This window comes from Gymnoscopelus braueri (genome assembly GCF_963280865.1).
Source record: "Gymnoscopelus braueri genome assembly, chromosome: 4".
Taxonomy (NCBI): domain Eukaryota; kingdom Metazoa; phylum Chordata; class Actinopteri; order Myctophiformes; family Myctophidae; genus Gymnoscopelus; species Gymnoscopelus braueri.
Genome location: NC_137605.1, coordinates 28,651,409 through 28,671,060, shown reverse-complemented (window position 1 = coordinate 28,671,060; position 19,652 = coordinate 28,651,409). Strand labels below are relative to the sequence as shown.

Below are 19,652 nucleotides of genomic sequence, written 5' to 3'. Positions count from 1 at the left end.
TCAAGGCTTTCATTAAAATGATAAATCCTTCTACTACCAATTATTTTGTTAGTGTAGGTGTCATGTTTTGACAAATAAGTATTGCTCTTGAGCTGACATGTTTATCTATCTACAAAATTAAAAATCAATTGTCGTGGCTGTTGCGTCTACAAAGACATATTGTCATGATAATCTTAAAGGGACTCACCGGTTGTTTGCTCAGACCTTTCTGTGGCTTGCTGTAGGGACTGTATTTGGGTTTGGCAGGTTTACCTGCAGCTCTGTCTTTATGACGTCTGCTGCTGATGTGCTGGAAATTAAACAATAACAAGCTGCATCAAACGTCAAATCATCTTAATTAGAGCCACTCGGTTGCAACCATACGGTATATTGACAAATAATGTAACATACAGTAAGTAGGTATACAACATTCATGTGCACTGTCAGAGAGAGTGCAATTATATGTAGTGTGTTTGTGCGCGCGCATGCACGTGTGCGCACACACACTATAAATTAAATCCACCAAAAGCCATTAATTTTGTGGAAATTTCCGCAAGCAACTACACTCCCACCTGTGCACTCACTGTGAGGCACTCTGGATAAGACCCATGGATAAATCCCTGAAATGTAAAATATGTCACGCACACATGCAGTACAGTATGTATGTACTGTATGTATGTGTGTACGTGTGTGTGTGTGTGTGTGTGTGTGTGTGTGTGTGTGTGTGTGTGTGTGTGTGTGCGTGCGTGCGTGCGTGCGTGTGTGTGTGTGTTCAGGCATGGCACCATACTGCTGGCATCAGGGACTTTAGGGTGATTTACACTTAGTTGCGTGCTAGTGTCTTGCACCGAAAGGGTCCACCAAACTGTATGTCTGTTCAGTATGTAAGCCATACAGTATGTAGGAAATATTTATAACTACATCCAAAAGTCTAAGAATTTAATGGGCACAAGCACATGCCAATGAGCAATGACAGATTTGGGAAAATGGCTTTTAGTCAGACATTCAGTAGTGCTTAAAATGGATTTAATAACATGTTTCCTATTCTTCTAGGACTGAGTCAAGCTGAAACTGAAATGTGTAAAAGTTAATCATCTTCATTTAGGATAATGCCATATGAAAGTGCTCACTCAAAGTCTCTGAATTAAAAATGTATATAATCTGTCTATTTTCAGTAAGAAATGTCAAGGCTGGCTCTGACATAAGCACAACTGAATTTAACATATAGTGCCTGTCTGCCAGAAATAAAATAAAATTGATGGATGAAATGTGCCAAAGATTCAACCCAAATTCCTTTCCAGTTTATATTGGAGATTTCAACTACACAGTGATGATAAATATACTGTTATACTGTCAGAAGTTTAATTGGAATAATAATTAGGTGGGCCAGGAGCCAATGAGAACAGAATTAAAGAGTTCAATCAAGTTAAAGCTCTCAATGATATTTAGCCAAAGGTGCACTGACGAGTATAAAGGCGGGGTGAGGTCAATGTTTAGTAGAAACCTACTGATCTACTCCCAGCTTCAAGTACATAAACATACATTCACGTTGCAACTCAAGTCAAATCAAATACAGGCCAAAACGGCAGTTATCGGAATTATTAGCATTCATGTTGCCTTGATTATAAGGCATTCCAATCTATCCAACCCTATTTCTCATCTGTCTTTCTCTTCCTGCCTGTTTTTTTTATAAATCTTTAACTCACTCTCTTTAATTCTTCGCACACACACATGCACACACGCATGCCGTACACACACACACACACACACACACACACACACACACACACACACACACACACACACACACACACACACACACACACACACACACACACACACACACACACACACACACACACACACACACACACACACACACACACACCCCTCCACGCCCACATGCTGTCCCTAGTCTCTCTCACACACACTTATGGCATCCCAGCCTGTGTCCTCAGAGCATGTGTGGACCAGCTGGCGGGAGTGTTTGTGGATATTTTCAACCTCTCCCTCTCCCAGGCTGTGGTCCCCGCAGGCTTCAAGATGTCCACCATTGTGGCTGGTGTCCCCAAGCACTCCAAGTTTTAACGTGTCTGAATGACTGGAGAGCTGTCTCTGTCACCTCAATTGTCAGCAAATGCTTTGAGAGGTTGACGAGGGACTACATTTGTTCCATGCTGCCTGCCACACTGTACCCATGGCAATTTGCATATTGTCAAAATAGATCCACCGACGACGCAATTGCCATGGCTCTTCACACCGCCCTTTCTCACCTGACAGCTACAGCTTGGCATTCAGCACCATACTTCCTGCATAGCTCGACGCAAAGCTCATAGATCTAGGTCTGGACCATAGACATAGTCTTCACTCGGTAGAACCAGTAGTCTAGAAACACTAGAAACATACCCTACTTTATCATTAATTTGAAAATTAATGGGACCATAATTTACTAAACGCATATCATGATGATTTAAAAAAGGCTTTAAACTAGCGATTGAAAACATTAAGTGTTTATGAAAATGTTTAGGTAATAAAATCAAGTCCGCCCAAAACCTTGTATAAAAGTATATTGTATTGCGACCGGTAGAAGGTGAAATAGCGACATCTGCTGGGCCACTATTAGGAACTGCATGCTGTAAGGGCGGATTCAGACTGGGTCCGTTTGATTCAAACCGTTCCCGAGAACGATTGGCTTCTCCCAGCTGGCCAGCATTCACACTGGCCAAAATCCTTCCGTACTCGAGACCATTTCATTTAACAGTAATGGTAAATATGTGCCTCATGGGGGCGCTGAGGAGTATGGGGCTTTGGGAGAGAGAATGTCATTCACAGAAGAAAAGTCACTCTAGAGTGAATAATAAAGTTTGACTGTGTTCCTGACGTTGTCTTGAATTATAATAACAACAGATCAACAATACACAACCAAAGCAGTGTGTGCACTGGTCTTTGAAACCTCGAAATGTAACGTTGTCTCGTTAATATGATATTGGCGTCACGGACGCATCCTTGGTATTTTAGCAGTGACGTCACAGACTAATCCTTAGTATATTTATCCTTATATACGCGTTCGCTACACATGTGTTTTTTGTTTATTATTTTTCACGGCTCGCGCTACTCAAACACTAGCGGGATTATTATTTCTTGTCAACATTCAAGTAGAACTATGAGAAGGTATAACCCAGCTAAAATAATGTGTAGTTATAAAAAATATAAAAGGATATATGATTAGCAGTCCACTTCCTTCTCTTGGTACGGATGGATTCACACTGCAACGTTCCGTTCCCCAGTCCGCAGCAATCGGACCCGAGACTACCTCCCCAGGTGGTTTCGGGTACGGTACGGTGATGCGTTACGGGGAACGGTTCGCTACGTTCACACTACCACAACATCTGCCATGTGGTCCGGGGTGCGCACCCGGGACCATAGTCTGAATCCGCCCTAAGAGAACCCCTTGGTCTGGACCCAATGTGCAGCTCAGACGGCTGAAGAAGTCCAGCTCCATCCTCAGGACATTATACAACAGCACAATCGAGAACATCCTGACGAGCTGCATCACCACCTGGTATGGGAACTGCACCGTCCTCAACCACAAAGAGCTACAGAGGGTGGTGCAGACGGCCCAGTGAGCGGATATACTGTATATCGTTGCTGTCGGGCAGAAACCAGCTAACTCCATTTTGTGCTATTGAACACCCTTTATGTCTGTGTGTTGGTAAAACAAATATTGAACCAATGAAAAGTATTAAAAAGCGCTTCTGACAAAACCAGCTAACTCCATTGGATCCTCAAACTGTCTGCTAAACCAGCTAAGTCCACCAAAGGGGGGTGGAGTTAGATGGTTTTGCTGACTCCAAGCTCCACCCCCTTTTGACCTCCAACCTCATTGTGAGCTTGGAGGTCCATTCAGCTTTTCTTATCAATGATGAACAAAACCTCCCACCTCCCATTTCCTGAAAAATATACATTTTGGAGTTAGCTGGTTTCTGCCCGACAGCAGATATACAGTATGTACCTATATGAGAAGTGGTGCGTAGCCAAGGCTGAGAGGATCATCATGGACACCCACCACCCCAGCCACTATCTGTCGCTGCTGGCAGGCAGGCTAGGGAAGCAATACCTATGTATCAAAAGCAACACGTCCAGACTATGGAACAGTTTCCACCTGTCAACTATCAGGCTGTTGAAGCGCTGAGCCTTGTCGCCATGTCAGTCTTGGCGACATACACCGCCATACATTATCACTTTATGTACAGTACAGTACAGTATATGACAATGAACACACGCCATTGCTCCTGCACTGCCACTGGCACCTACATTGTATATGTTTGATATCTACTTGACTGCTTCTAAAGGCAACTCCGCACCAAACAGACTCGTCCAGACTATTGCAGACTACTCCAGACTGCAACAGACTGGTATTCGGTTGGCAAAAGTTGCCATTTAAGTCTGTCAGCCGACTGGCCATTCATGTGCTAATTTGACTTTTAGCGTGCCAGCGTTGCCAGGTCTGCTTATTATAAGCGACTTTGGGCTTGTTTCCCTGCAAAGCCACTTAGGGATGTTCCCAGCGTTTTTTCTTCACTGACGTGCAGTGGTGTAAAGTAACTAGTACATTTACTCAAGTACTGTACTTAAGTACAATTTTGAGGTACTTTTACTTTACTGGAGTATTTCCAATTGTCTATACTTGTACTCCACAACAATTATTTGAAATGTTTAGTTACTAGTTACTTTGCAGATATAAATCATTATGAAACATACATTAACCACTTTAGCCCTATTTTATACCTATAAGCTATTTGAAAATAGCAGATCTACAAGCTCACAACGTGTTGCGATGCACGCGTTCTGAGCTTGTAGATCTGCTATTTTCAAACATTTTTGTACTTTTACTTTTGGTACTTTAAGTAAATTTTTATACCAATACTTTAGTACTTTTACTCAAGTAAATGTTGAATTCCGGACTTTTACTTGTAACAGACTCAGAGTACATCTATTGCATTCAAGCCTGGAATTTCGTCATTTTAGGGGCAAGGCCACTTGACCTTTGGTGTTGTAATTTTTTGGAGGGCACAAAGGCCCTGCCCGGCCTTCCTGCCAGGGCAGGAAGGCCATCCAAAAAAATAATAAAGATTTTAAAGTCCAAAAATGATTTTTAAGTCCACGGAAATAATGCATTTAACTTGAAGGTTAAGGATGATTGTATTTTAATATATTATAAGAATAGTATAACTATCTGTGAAATATTACCCATTTATTTCACAAAATAATGTGTTGGCAAATGACCAATATTTAGTTATATAGGTCTCAATATGTCACATTCAGCCCTGGACTTCACTGACTGAAGTTGAACTTGCACTAATAATGACTTTAGTTGATTTTTCACTCTTTAAAATATAGTATTTCTTAATTATTAATAATTACAGCTTGTAGATTGGCTATTTTCACGATTTTAAATTGTTTTTAAATAATAATGAAAAAGGAACATACAAGATTTCCACCCGACAGCCATAATATATAGCCAATATATGGTTCTGTATCAGTATATGAGTCCGTTTTTGAAGATTTCATTCTAATTGGCTACTATGCCTGAATATGAATTTCATGAGCCTGGGTAGGTCACCCTGGCTTGGCGGAGATATGCCCTGTAGCACACTCCGCACAGCAGCAGCAGCAGCAGCAGGTGAAAGCAATTCACTTAATTGCTCGTTCTCTCTCCCTCTTTCCGTCTCCTCAATCTCTCGCTCGCTCTTTCTCTCTCAATCTTTCACTCTCCCTCTGTCTCTCCCTCTCTCTTTCTTTCCTTCTCTCTCTGCTGCTTTTTACCTCCCTCTTTCTCCCTCCCTCCGTTTCTCTCTCCGTCTCTCTCCCTTTCTTTCTCCCTCCCGCTTTCTCCGTTCCTCTCTCTCCCTCGCTCCTGGTATGTCCCTCTCTCTCACCCACTTTCTCTCTGTCTTCCTCCCCTCTCTCTTTCTCTTTCTCTCCCCTCTCTCCCTTCCTCTCTCTCTTTCCCTCTCTCTCTCTCTCTCTTTCTCCCCCCTCTTTCTCTCCCCCTCGGTCTCTACCACTCTTCCTCTGTCACTATCTCCCTGCTTTACGAGCCTATTCATGCAATGCTTGAACTCCCACTCTGAAGGAAGGACATGTTTACATACTTGCGCATTACATATTTATACATAAACACGGATGCATGTGACTCCGTCACTGGACAAATTTACACACCTGCTCCCAATCACCACAGCGCAAAGGTAGGGCAAATCAATCAATCTCTCTCTCTCTGGGAGCAACAACAAGAAACAGTGAATGTAGGTTTTCATAGACATGGTCGCTTGTTTCTCTCACATAATCTGGCAACACCGACAGCCCTCTGTTGTCACTGCCACTGCGCTACCAGTCGGCTAAAAAGCTGAACATGTTCGGTCGGCTCTGGGTCGGCCGAAAAGGTCCCGACGGACCCCCCGACGGACCCCTAACCGACTGGCCGACGCTTCCCGAAGCCAATTCGGCCCAAAATCGGGCCGACTCAGATTGGTCTGGAGAGGGCTTAAGTGATATGTCTCTTACTTGCACAAGAGACTGTGATATTCTGCCACATTTGTATTTCTTTTTTGAGTATGCACCATATGTATAGTTGATATTGTCATCTGACTTTTGCTTTGTTTCTTTCTCTATTCTCTCTATAACTGCAAATCATTGGAGCTTGTACGGACAACTATTTTACACCTGTAAACTTGATGTGATAATAAACTTGAAGTTGACACACCTGTTTGAGTTGGGTCTCTGAGTTGACATGGACATCACAGATCTCACAGTGGAATGTTTTGTTCTGCAGGCCTGTTGTTGATTTGACGGGTGGGACCAATTTGCTCTTGACCCCTGGCCTAGGGAAGGACTTGATGGCGCCCACGCCACTCCTGGCCTCCAGCATTGTCTTGTGCTTCGTACCTACACAATAAACACAAATAAAATAGCGATGTGGAATCCGCATTTTATGATAAGAAAAACAAAAGGAACGTAAGCGTAAAATACTGTACTGGACAAACGGCAGGTCAACAGTGAAATAAATAAAGTCTGCCCACTGGCTCTTGGCTACACTTTTTTATTGCTGCTTTCAAAAAGTGGAGCCGAGAGCCAGTGTGCGGACTTTATTTATTTCACAAAAAAGGTATTTAACCTCATTATTGGATCACATCCTTGGTCATATTACGCTTGCACACATCTTTTAGCATTTATTCCTAGTGTATTGACGACATTAATGACATCAGTCATCTCAAAAGTTGGGCATGGTTTCAGCGCGATCTGAGCCCCATTGACATCCATTATAAAATTCAAGTTAAACGTTTAAGAAAACATAAAATGTGAAAAATAAATGTGTGGAGGCACTAAGTTGACCTCCTGGAAGAGAAGGCACGAGACATTGATTTGGCGCTGAACGGTCCAGACAGACAATCTTATAGACGGCTAGCCTCCTTCACGGCAAAAAACACGGCAAAAATTACAGTTTGGTTTAGCTTCATTGCACTGATCTCATGAGCAAAGGGTTCCAGCAGTAATGAGAAATGAGAAATGTTTAAAAAGTGTGTAAAAAGCATAAAAGTATTTAACATGAACTGTGAGCTATCTTTTCAACACTGAAGTTGGCAAATTGACCATTGAACTTAATATGTATTCATAAAAAATCATGGAATTTAAGAGGACAACAAGCTTATTTTAATCTGTAGTCCCTTTTTGTCCTCTGTTCAAACAGCTCTGCAACAATCAGTAATATCCTCAGTGTTAATTAATCCATTTGTAACTAAGATATTGTACAAATGTAACCCAACAGGGTTACATTTGTACAATCTCAGTATTAAATTAACACCACAATGTTTACTATGTAGAGAGTAGAGACACTCAAAATCAATTGATAAACAAGAAGACTCTTCATTGGAAATGCTCTTTACTGCCAAGAGGAAACTCCCCTGCAAAAACCCATTAAATGGTAAGTGACTTGGCTCACAAGCCGCAGGGACACAGCAGAAATGTCAGGACGTGTCTCTCACCGCTGTTGTGAGCCTCCAGCTGGGATGCAGAGTTAACGGCCACTTTACAGAGCGAGCAGTATAGAAGACGTTGAGCCTTCTCCTCCTCTGTCTCGTTGTCCACCTCTGCTTCACCATTAGCCTCTGGCTCCGTATCTGGGTCTGAATGCAAGGTTATTATAGTTAACTAAAACTAACACAAAAAAAACTAAACTAAACGATAATTGAACAAACATTTGAGTTAACTGAAATAAAAAGGCTTCACAAAAAAAATATAACTAACTAATAACTAACTGAATTGTGTGTTTCCTTTCCTTTTTACAAAACTAGCCAAAACTAACAAAAATCACATAGAGAAAATGTCCTTAGAAAAGGTCTTTGTCAATATTTCATACAAAAGCCTAGAATGGGTGGATATGAAATATTAACTTCCAATATTTTTTTCTTCACAAATAGAGAAAATAACTGATCTAAAGCTAATTTTTCTGAGCTTGTAGAAACTAAACTAAAACTCAGCCTTTAAAAAAATACTTGAAAACGAAACTGAAATTGAAAACAGAAATCCAAAACAATAAATACAAAATAAAACAAAAACAAAACTATAATAACCTTGGTCTGAAGATGAGCCAGGCTCCTCCCCTCCAACGGCTGAGGTAGACTCCATGGCTGGAGATGTGGCGGTGGTGTTTGGATACGCCGTTGGCAGGGATGGCAACGTAGGGGTGAAAGGGAGAGCCAGTGATACCAGAGGTTTTGCCAGTTTGAGCACAGGGGTTAATTGTAGGGGTGCTGCATCTGTCAAGGGAAACACATTGTGAGCATGGAATCAATCCTATGCTTCAAGGCTTCATTACGCACTTGGCAAAAGCTGTGTAAACAGTCTGTGCATGTGGCTAACCTTGAAATGTTTTGAAAATATGTTTCAACCACATGAACACTAGCTACGCTACAAGCTCACAACGCGTCGCATTGCAATGTGTTGTGAGCTTGTAGATCAGCTAATTTTGGCAAAGAGATTTGGTGCACTGTATCCATATATGGATATACCCATATGCCAATATATGGGCATATACTGATGACATCAGGGATCTCCATCAATGGGTATAAAAGGGACAAGGACTAACAAATACAGAGATCTCCATATATGGGCATAAAAGAGACACAGCTGCAGAGATCTCCATATGGGCACAAAAGGGATGCAGACAGACGGGTACAACACTATGACTCAGACATATTGGTTGGATCGGTGGTGCAACGTAGGTGTGAGGGTCGCGTAGCAGCCCGAACTCTAGATGTGAGGGCTGCATAGTTCGCATCACTGTTTCAGCTACTCTGAATGCAATTGGAACTTCTTAGTTAGGTATTCTGGAGCCGTGTTAGCTAATCGATTAAATGCCAATGTGATGTATGGGAATTATGTCAGCGAAACAAAAATTTAATTTACATACACTCCGGGTTATCAAGATGAACAGACTCTGTAATATGATTCAATATTTCATCGATTATCAGAAGGTACTTCACCACTTAAAACAAATTACTGCTATGGAAAACAATATTGTCTTACAAGTGATTGTCTTAAATTTTGGGATTAAAGTCAGTCATACGTCAATGAACTTTGATCCCAAAAGAGCACCACATGTCACAGTGCAGTGTACAACACACCGGACTGCACGCTCATTTAACAAAATTTCATTTTGCCTTGGCAGCACCTGCTGATCGATGCCAGCACCTCTCAGCTCGCCATACTCCAATGACGTGAAATGAAGATCAGCCAGCCAAGAGAACAAATCAATAGTGAATTATGTCATGCTATTTTTGAGAGCCATTATGGATGGCTCATATTTGTCCCAGCAGAGGTGTCAGAGCTAACACTGTCAGACCAATAGAAACTATGCTGTCATTGGGTGCACATCTATCAAAAATCCCAGAAATATGTTAGACCTCTGACAAGAAGGTTCGGTAAGGTTGTTATGTTATGAAACAGGATAGAAATATACTGTATGTATGAATCAATTTTTATGTTCGTCCATATGTCTTCTGTACGTAGTGTATGTCCCCCAAATGTGTGTGTCTGTCCGTCCATCCGTGTCTGTCCGTGGCTATTCTCGGAAACCACTGCACCGATCAGTACCAAATTTATTCTGCAGGCGTAGGCCAAGGATGTCAATCCCTGGATGTTTTTTACATTTTGTAAATATTCCTTTTGACATTTTGTGAAGTGATGATCTCAGACCGGTGAGACCGCCCTGCTTCCTTCCATGTTTGGGCAAGCCTGATGTCATCAATAGCAGTGTTGATTTTGACAGCAAATTTTTATGTTGTTTTAGTCATATTCTTTTGAATAAAATTCCATTTAGTTTTGTCATATTTTAGTCATCTGAAATGTTTTAGTTTTTGTCTAATTTTAGTCGACTAAATATAAGATTATAGTCGACTAAATCTATCGTTGATTTAGTTGTTTTGGCGGGCCTTGATGGTGTCGTAACTCGTAATGGCTGATTTTACACTTGGTTTGCGCTCTGCAAATTGCCGATCTACAAGCTCACAACGCGTCGCGTGAGTTTGTAGATCTGCTATTTTCAGAGCGCAACACCCAAGCACAAACAAGCATAAAATGACTTTTTTTTTGTTCCACTGGATCTCTTCTCCACTGTCCTTTCCCTAACATTTTACTACTTTTTATTTGTTGACGAAATTGTCAATATATGTAGTCTTAGTTTTTATTTAGTCAATTCATTGATTGATTGCCAAATATTGAATTAATTGCCTATGTAAGAATTTCTAAGAATAAATTATTGATCATACAAGCAGACTGTTTTTCATGGTGTTTGGAGCAGGCAGCCAAAATGTTTACCACTGTGTGTGAGAGCACAGGCCAGAGTGACCTTGTTATCATCGAAAGCTAGACAAGAACTATGGCATGAGACTGAATGCACAATCCTACACAGAGCTCCCACTACGCCTGAACTTCACAGACACCAGGATACTGACCATGATGCTGACCATGATACTGACACCAGGTTACTGACACCACTGACCATGATACTGACAACAGGACACTGACACCAGGATACTGACACCAGGACACTGACTAGGATACTGACACCAGGATACTGACGTTTGGAGATGATCGGTCCTGTGGTTTGCAAGATTAGCTATGGACATACAAACACACACACACACACACACACACACACACACACACACACACACACACACACACACACACACACACACACACACACGCACACACACACACACACACGCACACACACGCGCGCACACACACACACACGCGCGCGCGCGCGCACACGCACACACACACCATCTTCTAGACCAGCGTGGTCCGTGAAGGTATTGCATGTGGTCTCTGACCATGAAGATTTGTATTTTCATAATTTATCTTATCGATCACTAGTTGAGAAACAGTACACTAAATTACCTGGTGACGTACGATGACACGTCAATGTTGTCAGTTACTGGGAAGTCGGACGTCAAGAACTTCCACAGAAAAGGGAGTTAGAATCTCAAGGGAAAGTGTTGCCTGGTTGAGTCACCGTCATTAGGAAATGTGCCTATAATCAATCGCATGTGTCTGCAGTCTCTGCTCGCTCAGACATAAGTTGCAATGAATCAGTTAACATGAGTTTAATCTAGAAGGTTAAGAGTAAAGAATAAGGGTAACATGGGATAGGAATGGATCAGAGGTTCTCAAGATCTTTTTTGAGCTCTGGACCACTAGCATATCTCAATTAAATAATGACTATTAAGGGCTTGATTTAATTTGTTGCGCGTAGTATCGTGCAGCAAATTAAATGAAGCCATTAACTGTCATTATTTATTTTCAAGCTTTTTCCGCCACACCACCACGCCCATATCCCCACCCAACACAACAGTGGTCCCCAGGTTGATTCTTAGTCAGGGTGGTGGTCCCTGGTTCACAATCAGTTGAAAACCCCTGTTCTAGACAGCTAGACTCCTGCAGAGCCATGTTGTAAATCTAATAAACATAAACCAACCTCAGAACAACAGCAACAACGTAATTGCGACTTTTTTGTGACTACAGTGCGTTGCCCTGTCATGTCAAACTCAAGCTATGTACCATGTGCGCGAACAATTAATTGGTAGCCTATTTATGATGTGGCCCACCTTGTCGCTTGTGATGAATAATGCTTATGCCAGGAGCACAGCAGCAGGGGTGACCTCTTAGCTCCCTGCAATTACCAGCCACCTACAGCACTCCCAGCCTGCTGCCGTGGACCAGGCATCAAAACAACCTTCAAATCACTACAATTCAAAGGCTTGATCACAGCCATCTCAGCAGAGACTTGACTGTCATCACACCGGCTTTGTATGGGCAGGATTTCAGCAGCACCGTCCGCCCTGTCCTCCTCTGATTCCAGAAAAGTGCAAGAAAATCACTTTGAGTCCCTGTCCGTGGCCAGTTTATTTTTACACTGTACATGACAGTGTGTTTCACTGTGTACATGGACACAGTGTTGTACTTTTCCAACCACAGTATGTGAGCAAGATTTTCTCATTTTTCATTTTGCGACATTTACATGAAATTGCAAGCGTTTAGCCCTCCTGACTTAAAATGCCTGCAATAGAACGAGATGGAATAGATTACGGTTCAGCACCACACCATTTTAACCACTTACTGTACCTTGTACTTGTACCTCGTACCTATGTACTTCGTCACACAACAAATGTAACAAATAGTGTCGCAATGCGATACGTGTGAGCTTGCACATCTGCTATTTCCGCTATGTTTATATATTTTTGGCAAATGTTTGCCTGTGCCTGAAATAGGGTTGAAAAATGTGGTTAACAAAGACGTAGCTAATATTCATGTGTCAACATACAGTAAGGACCTTGCAAAACTGACAAGCCCCAAAGGAAAGAGACATGAGCTGAGGGGAAAAGCTAGCCTTTTAATTTCAAGACCTGGGTCATAAGGTCAACCCGTGTTAACCCATGCATGCATCTGCCCTTGTGTCGCAGTGCACCCATCTTCCATAATGCCATTAAAGAGCCATTTGCCGTCGGAGAGGGCAGGTGATTAAAGTGTACTTTGGCTGGCCGAGGACGCCCTCCATGCTGGGAAGCCTCCAGTAATCCATATCCTCACTCACTGTGGCCTTAACTGGCTCTGGGAGGCCCAGTTAAGAACTCTATCCCAGCTCATTAATGGAGGTAATGACTGTGATCAATCTAAAGGTGGTGTGGGTGGGAGCTGACAGCCAATGTACGGAGAGAGGAGAGAAGATAGAGAGGAATGAAAGAACTAAAAGGGAGCATGGAGGAGAGAGGGGGACAGAGAAAAAGAGATAAAGGAACAAAGGAATGAAGGAAGGGAGGAAGAGGGGAGGAAAAGAGGAAATATATCACAGTATGAGCCCAGTGATGGCATTGAAAAAGTGAAAAGTTCAATGAAAGAGAAAGTGATGACCAAGCATTGAGGAGAAAACAACAGTGGGAGAGACGAGAGAGAAAAATAACAGGGCAAGGGAGAGATAGAGAGATAGAGAGAGAGCGAGAGGGGGAGAGAGAGAGAGAGGGATGTAGTGGAGAAGGGGGGAGGCAGTGGGACATGAGAGGGTGAGGGGAAAGAGAGGATAAGGTAAAAAGAGAGGGGGTAACACAAAAGTAAAGCAAACAGACATTAAAGGGCCCATTATACTTGGTTGCATACCAAAAATCGCAGATAAGCTGAGCGACGAGGCAACCAGTCCGCCTCGTCGCTCAGTGGTTCTTCAAGCCGATCTACACGGTCACGGCTTTTTTTCTGTTCTGTTCTGGAATTAACTCCCCACTGATGTCATGACAGCAAAGTCACATCTTCAGGAAACACTACCCCTTCCTCTTTGCCTTGCCTACTTGTTGTTAACTAGTTGTACAAGCTCTTGTTTTATTGTTTTATTGGATCTTGTTTATTCGATACACTACATCTGTTTAAGAAAGTAGGTAGCTGATATATTGCACTTTTACCTTAGTGCTAGGTATACTCTTAGTTGCTTGTTTTAGAAGAGAATGCACTTAAAGACTTCTGGTGATTAGTAGTTTCGTTCCCTACCTATGTTGAATGCACTTATTGTAAGTCACTTTGGATAAAAGCGTCTGCTAAATGACTGTAATGTAATGTGCAAATCTTTGAATATATATATTTTTAAAGCGACCATTTGTAACTCAAATCTTTGCTTCTGGGGGTCCCTGGTACTTTATATTTTGAGATGGGGGTCCGCGGCCAAATACATATAATTTTGGGTGGTGCTTGACATGAAAAGGTTTGAGAGCCACTGATATTATAGCAAAATAAGTGTCTCAACTGTCAAAACTGTTAGGATTTAGAAGACATTTGTAGATGCGTTCCCGGATTGAATAGGGTCACAGTAAAAACAGAGAGAGAAAGGGAGAGAGGGAGAGAGGGTGGGAGTGGGCACATGACAAAGAGAGAAAACAAGAGAACAAGACTGATACAGCAAACCTCTTGGACAGCTGCCCGTCCCTCGTCTGTGTAAACCTCTCCCCAAGAGGTTTAAGCATCAGCGATAGAGCGGGGAATACCGCTCTGAAAACCTTCCACTCCGTTTAGTCTTTCAAGCAATCATGAAGCTCCCTGAAGATCTGATTACCTTTTTCAATGTTGCTGGATTAAGCCGTTTAATTAAAATGATTGCGTCCTATTATATTCCGCCACAAATTAAAGGACAGCAATCCCTCAAGGCTCTTGAGTTCTGACAAATTCCATTCAACACCTATGACCCCCTCCCACAGACACACACACACGCAGGCACGCACTACAAACACACACACACTTGCAACCACGGACGTGCACGCGCAAACACACACACACACACACACACACACACACACACACACACACACACACACACACACACACACACACACACACACACACACACACACACACACACACACACACACACTCACGACCAACCTCCCCCACAAACCAGGACGTTTGCAGCTCTGCACAGGTGAGGAGCTGTTCTAATCACCAACTCTTTGCTCCTTTCTCTGATGTGTGTTCTGTAAAGGATTTTTTCAGCCCAGTGCATTCAGGGCTGAGGTACAAAAGTGTGTGTGTGTGTGTGTGTGTGTGTGTGTGTGTGTGTGTGTGTGTGTGTGTGTGTGTGTGTGTGTGTGTGTGTGTGTGTGTGTGTGTGTGTGTGTGTGTGTGTGCGCGAGCGAGCGCACGTGCATCTCTGTGTGTGTGTGTGTGTGTGTGTGTGTGTGTGTGTGTGTGTGTGTGGGGGTGTGTGTGTGTGTGTGTGTGTGTGTGTGTGTGCGCGAGCGAGCGCACGTGCATCTCTGTGTGTGTGTGTGTGTGTGTGTGTGTGTGTGTGTGTGTGTGTGTGTGTGTGTGTGTGTGTGTGTGTGTGTGTGTGTGTGTGTGCGCGCGCATGTGTGTGTGTGTGTGTGTGTGTGTGTGTGTGTGTACGTGTGTGTGTGGGGGGTTTGGGGTGTCTTTTTGCGGGAGGAGAGTTTCAGTGGGGACTGTGGTGTTGCTGATGGCTGAACAAGCCTGTGCGAGCCCCCTGCCTCTATGCAGCCTGCAGACTGCTACATTGTACAGCTGCTGTCAGCGCTGGCATGGCTCCCCTGACAATCTGCTCTTTAATAGCTAATATCAGGCTACATTTCCTCAGGCAGTGGACTGGAACTGAGAGATGGCGGGCTGTGCTATGGGCACCCCTCTCTCTCTCTCTCTCTCTCTCTCTCTCTCTCCCTCTCTATCCCTCTCTATCTCTCTCCCCCTGTCTCTCTCTCTCTCTCTCTCCCCCTCTCTCTCTCTCTCTCCCCCCCTCTCTCTCTCTCTCTCTCTCTCTCTCTCCCCCTCTCTCTCTCTCTCTCCCCCCCTCTCCCTCTCTCTCTCTCTCTCTCTCTCTCTCTCTCTCTCTCTCTCTCTCTCTCTCTCTCTCTCTCTCTCTCTCTCTCTCTCTCTCTCTCTCTCTCTCTCTCTCTCTCTCTCTCTCGCACCCATCTCTTTGGCTCCATCTTTATCTGTCTGTCTGCCTCTCCTCTCCCTTTTTCTGTCTGTCTCTTTCTCCCCCCCGACTCTGTTTCTCTATCTCCCTGTCTCTGTCTCCGTCTGGTTCTCTGTCTCCCTCTTTATCTCTGTGTCCTTTACCTCTACATCTTTGTATCGCTCCCTCTCAATTTCATTTAGTTGTCTGTCCTATCTCTGCCCATCTATTATCCGCTCTCTGTCTCTTTCTCTTTTACTCTCTCTCTCTCTTTCCCTGACACTAGTGTGAAAACAAACACACACACACACACACACACACACACACACACACACACACACACACACACACACACACACACACACACACACACACACACACACACACACACACACACACACACACACACACACACACACAGTTGACAGGCAGGCTGAGTCATCATGCTAATCTATAATATCTTACTGTGGCCAGCTGTCCATCTTAGACACAACCTCCCAGGGAAAGGGGAAAAACACAAATGACACATTGCCTTCTAACATGATCCATCCACCCTACAACTACACTACACACTATTCACATATATACTGTAGACACTGGTTCTTCCCCATTCACATTCCTCTCGTGATACATAGCAGCATTCCATTCCTAAAACCGATTCATACTTCCTACAAGCTCACAACGCGTCGCGGATGTGAGCTTGTAGATCTGCTATTCTCTGCCATTCTCTGTGTGCGACACCGTTGGCTTTATCTTCCTACTTTGAGCACATAGAACTCTGAAACCTAATTAGGGTTTCTAATCTACGAGGCATCCACTATGTGAAATAGATAGTTGAAGTGAAATATAATCTTACAATTGGATTAGTTAAATAATACTCTAACTAACTACCTCTATTTCTATTTATTTTTAAGGAAAAAAAGAAGAAAAGAAAAAAACGAACAGTGATTATAGGTAACATTTCTCTTTTCCTAAAATAGATATGCTATATAGCGTCCAAATCCCTTCTTTCATATACTCTACACCTTCTACCGTATATTATTCTTCTCGGAACATAAACAATTCATCCTTCCCACTCTCTCTGAACACAGCAGGAGCCTGAGAAATGTAATTGCTTTTTGTCACATTTGAGACCAAAACATCACCACTGAGTGCCCACTCTGCAAAAGCAAACAAAGGTCCACTTTTCCTGTTGTTGCAGCCTACTCTATGTATGGTCATTACTCTTCCCTGACCTCGCCTTTTCATTAGTGGGAGTTATCTGGCACTGATAGAGCGTCAAATACTTCAGCCTTTCAGATAATGCAGCGTTTACCCGCCTTGCCAATTAATTCTTCTGACATCTGAGCACATTAATATTCATTACCCAATGCCACTTGTGACAAAACGCCGCTCCCACTTACTGTAGCTAGACTCCAAGGCTTAATGTGCTGTTTTGTTTTGTTTTGTTTTGTTTTTACTCTCTTTTTTTCTTCTTTTTCCTATTTGTTAAGCATTGTCAGTAATGGAAATAATGAACAGCCATTTGTCTGTTTGGTGATATTGCATTTGAACTGCTGTCAACTAATGTCAAGGTCTCTTAAGGTTTGTATATACAAATCCTGGTGGAAAAATCATTTTGTAATTGAAGCGTGTTTTGGCACCAAGGGAGTTTGAGTGGGAAACCTGAGCTAATGTTTTACTCTGAACATAACACAACATCTAAAACCAAAGCTAAGTTACCAGGTTATTCATGTAAATATTCTGTTACTATGTTCATTGGTAGCATAGATGGTTGGACACAACGCAGTTTTACACTAAGTTGTGTGTCTTGAGATGTTGAGTGTGAGCTCCAGAAATGTGCTTCTAGTTTAAATGCAATTGCATGTGGAATTCTGGAAAAGTAGACACCATGGGTAAAGGTATTCAAACTTTAGACTTAATCTCAGAGGACAACAACACAATATGTTTCCAATTTCATTTAGAAATGTATTAGATACTCAAAGTCTGAAGGAATGTAATTAAGTCATAAAACTGGACCATTAGGTCCAGTTTTATGACTTAATTACAGGTGGTGTTAGTACTACTTCAGTGGAGGAAATGAAGGCTTCTTGGCCATAGTTGTGGAGTTGGGAGGTTTTATCATGGACGAGCACAGTCAAATCTGTCTAAATAATCTGCACCTTGTCTAGTTTGATTTCTTTATATATTTGTACCTCAGTTACCATGACCCCCACCGAAATGAAGAATCTCATTTTCAAAGAGACAAGAAAGCAGTTTGGCGACAAAAATAAATAAATAAATAAAATAATAGATTTGTGCAACTGCGGCGTCTAATCTATTCATGATTGACTATCAAGGAAAAACACACCCGGTATAAAATGGACTAAATGTCAGTGACAAACAATGCTTGGTGATTAAAACAGGCGACCAAACACCAACCTTTCCTGTCGGTGCCATTGAGGATCTGTGAAGTGTCGATGCTCTTTGACATCTCCTGGTTGTTGGTTTCCTTGGTGCCGACTGAGCCTTTGAGCTTGCTTTTCGGTGCATCCAGAGATTTGATCTTCTTGGCGTGTTTGGTTCCCTTATAGTGGGACAGGGCCTGACTCTGCAAGAGGAAAAATAACAGGCTGCAGTTTGAAACGGGAACCAACTAAAGCCTGCACCAACATTGAAGCTGAAAACTAGATGAAAACCAGTGAGTCATTAAACAGAACAGACTAAACATAATTAACAGCTTGACAGTAAATAGGCCTTGCACTTCTGCAATGATGGCAAACAGCAAATGTTGAAACCTTGCATAACCTTATACAGGCTTATTACCGAGCCAGCGCTCACAATTAGAAGAAATACCCAGTAATCCTTGTATAGATGTGGTTCTTGAATGTCAACCATTTAATGCCCCATCAACAATAATAAGGTTCCTTGTGATAAATCTCTCTGTGACCCATGATTCTTCATTTATTAACCCATTAAGACCATGTCATTTTAGATTTTATACTTTATGCTTCTGGAGGTCCCTGGAACAAAAATATTTTACAAATGTTCCCTTAAAAATATATATATTCAAAGATTTGCACACATTTTCACAATTTTCCCGCATCTGTGTCATTTTTAGATTTCTTTGGCTATTCAAAAACAGCAGATATACAAGCTCATAGCACGGCACCGAGCGCAGCGCTATGAGCTTGTATATCTTCTATTTTTTAATAGCCTAAGAAATCTAAAAAACTACACAGATGCGTTCCCGGTCTTAATGGATTAAATGGGTGGGATTTTAAAGTCTGAACACGTATTTGCCACCAAGGCTTCACCTTCAAAACACATTTATCGAGGCACACAGAAATCTGGGGCATATGCAAAGAGTTTTACTTGTCCTTGTTTACTTCCACACACTTCCGCGTGGAATTTAGCCTGTGGCAGGAAGTAAGGTATCAGGGGGGAATAAATAAATGTGCCAGCCACACATCCCCGGCAGACATTCGTAAGCAACTGCAATTATATGGGCTGTAAGCGGGGGTTTCTCTGAAGACCACCGAGACAAAGGGACCATTCTATTTAGTGTTCTCCACAAACTGTTAAATAAAGTGCCGTTCCTACTTCTCTTTTGCCTTGTGAGAAGAATCCATTGTATGAGCACATGTCGTATTGTTTTAACGGTAGAAAACGGCTTTCCGATGAC

At 42.5% G+C, this 19,652-nt stretch overlaps 1 protein-coding gene across 6 annotated transcripts in view; it reads right to left on the bottom strand.

Moving 5' to 3' along the window:
• The window catches only part of znf385d (zinc finger protein 385D), a 353,987-nt gene that overhangs the window by 299,041 nt on the left and 35,294 nt on the right, over window positions 1-19,652 (bottom strand). For 5 of the 6 annotated variants that reach the window (XR_013933090.1, XM_080427115.1, XM_080427116.1 and 2 more), the window contains 5 exons: window positions 18,410-18,578; window positions 8,610-8,795; window positions 8,022-8,162; window positions 6,743-6,924; window positions 188-289 (listed from right to left, as the gene is read on the bottom strand). Coding sequence is in view for 5 of the 6 variants with exons in the window: in XM_080427115.1 (XP_080283241.1) it covers window positions 188-289; window positions 6,743-6,924; window positions 8,022-8,162; window positions 8,610-8,795; window positions 18,410-18,578 (780 nt within the window). In the remaining variant the exon portion in view is untranslated. The remainder of the gene's footprint in view (window positions 1-187; window positions 290-6,742; window positions 6,925-8,021; window positions 8,163-8,609; window positions 8,796-18,409; window positions 18,579-19,652) is intronic. The other variant, XM_080427117.1, reaches the window with a different exon arrangement.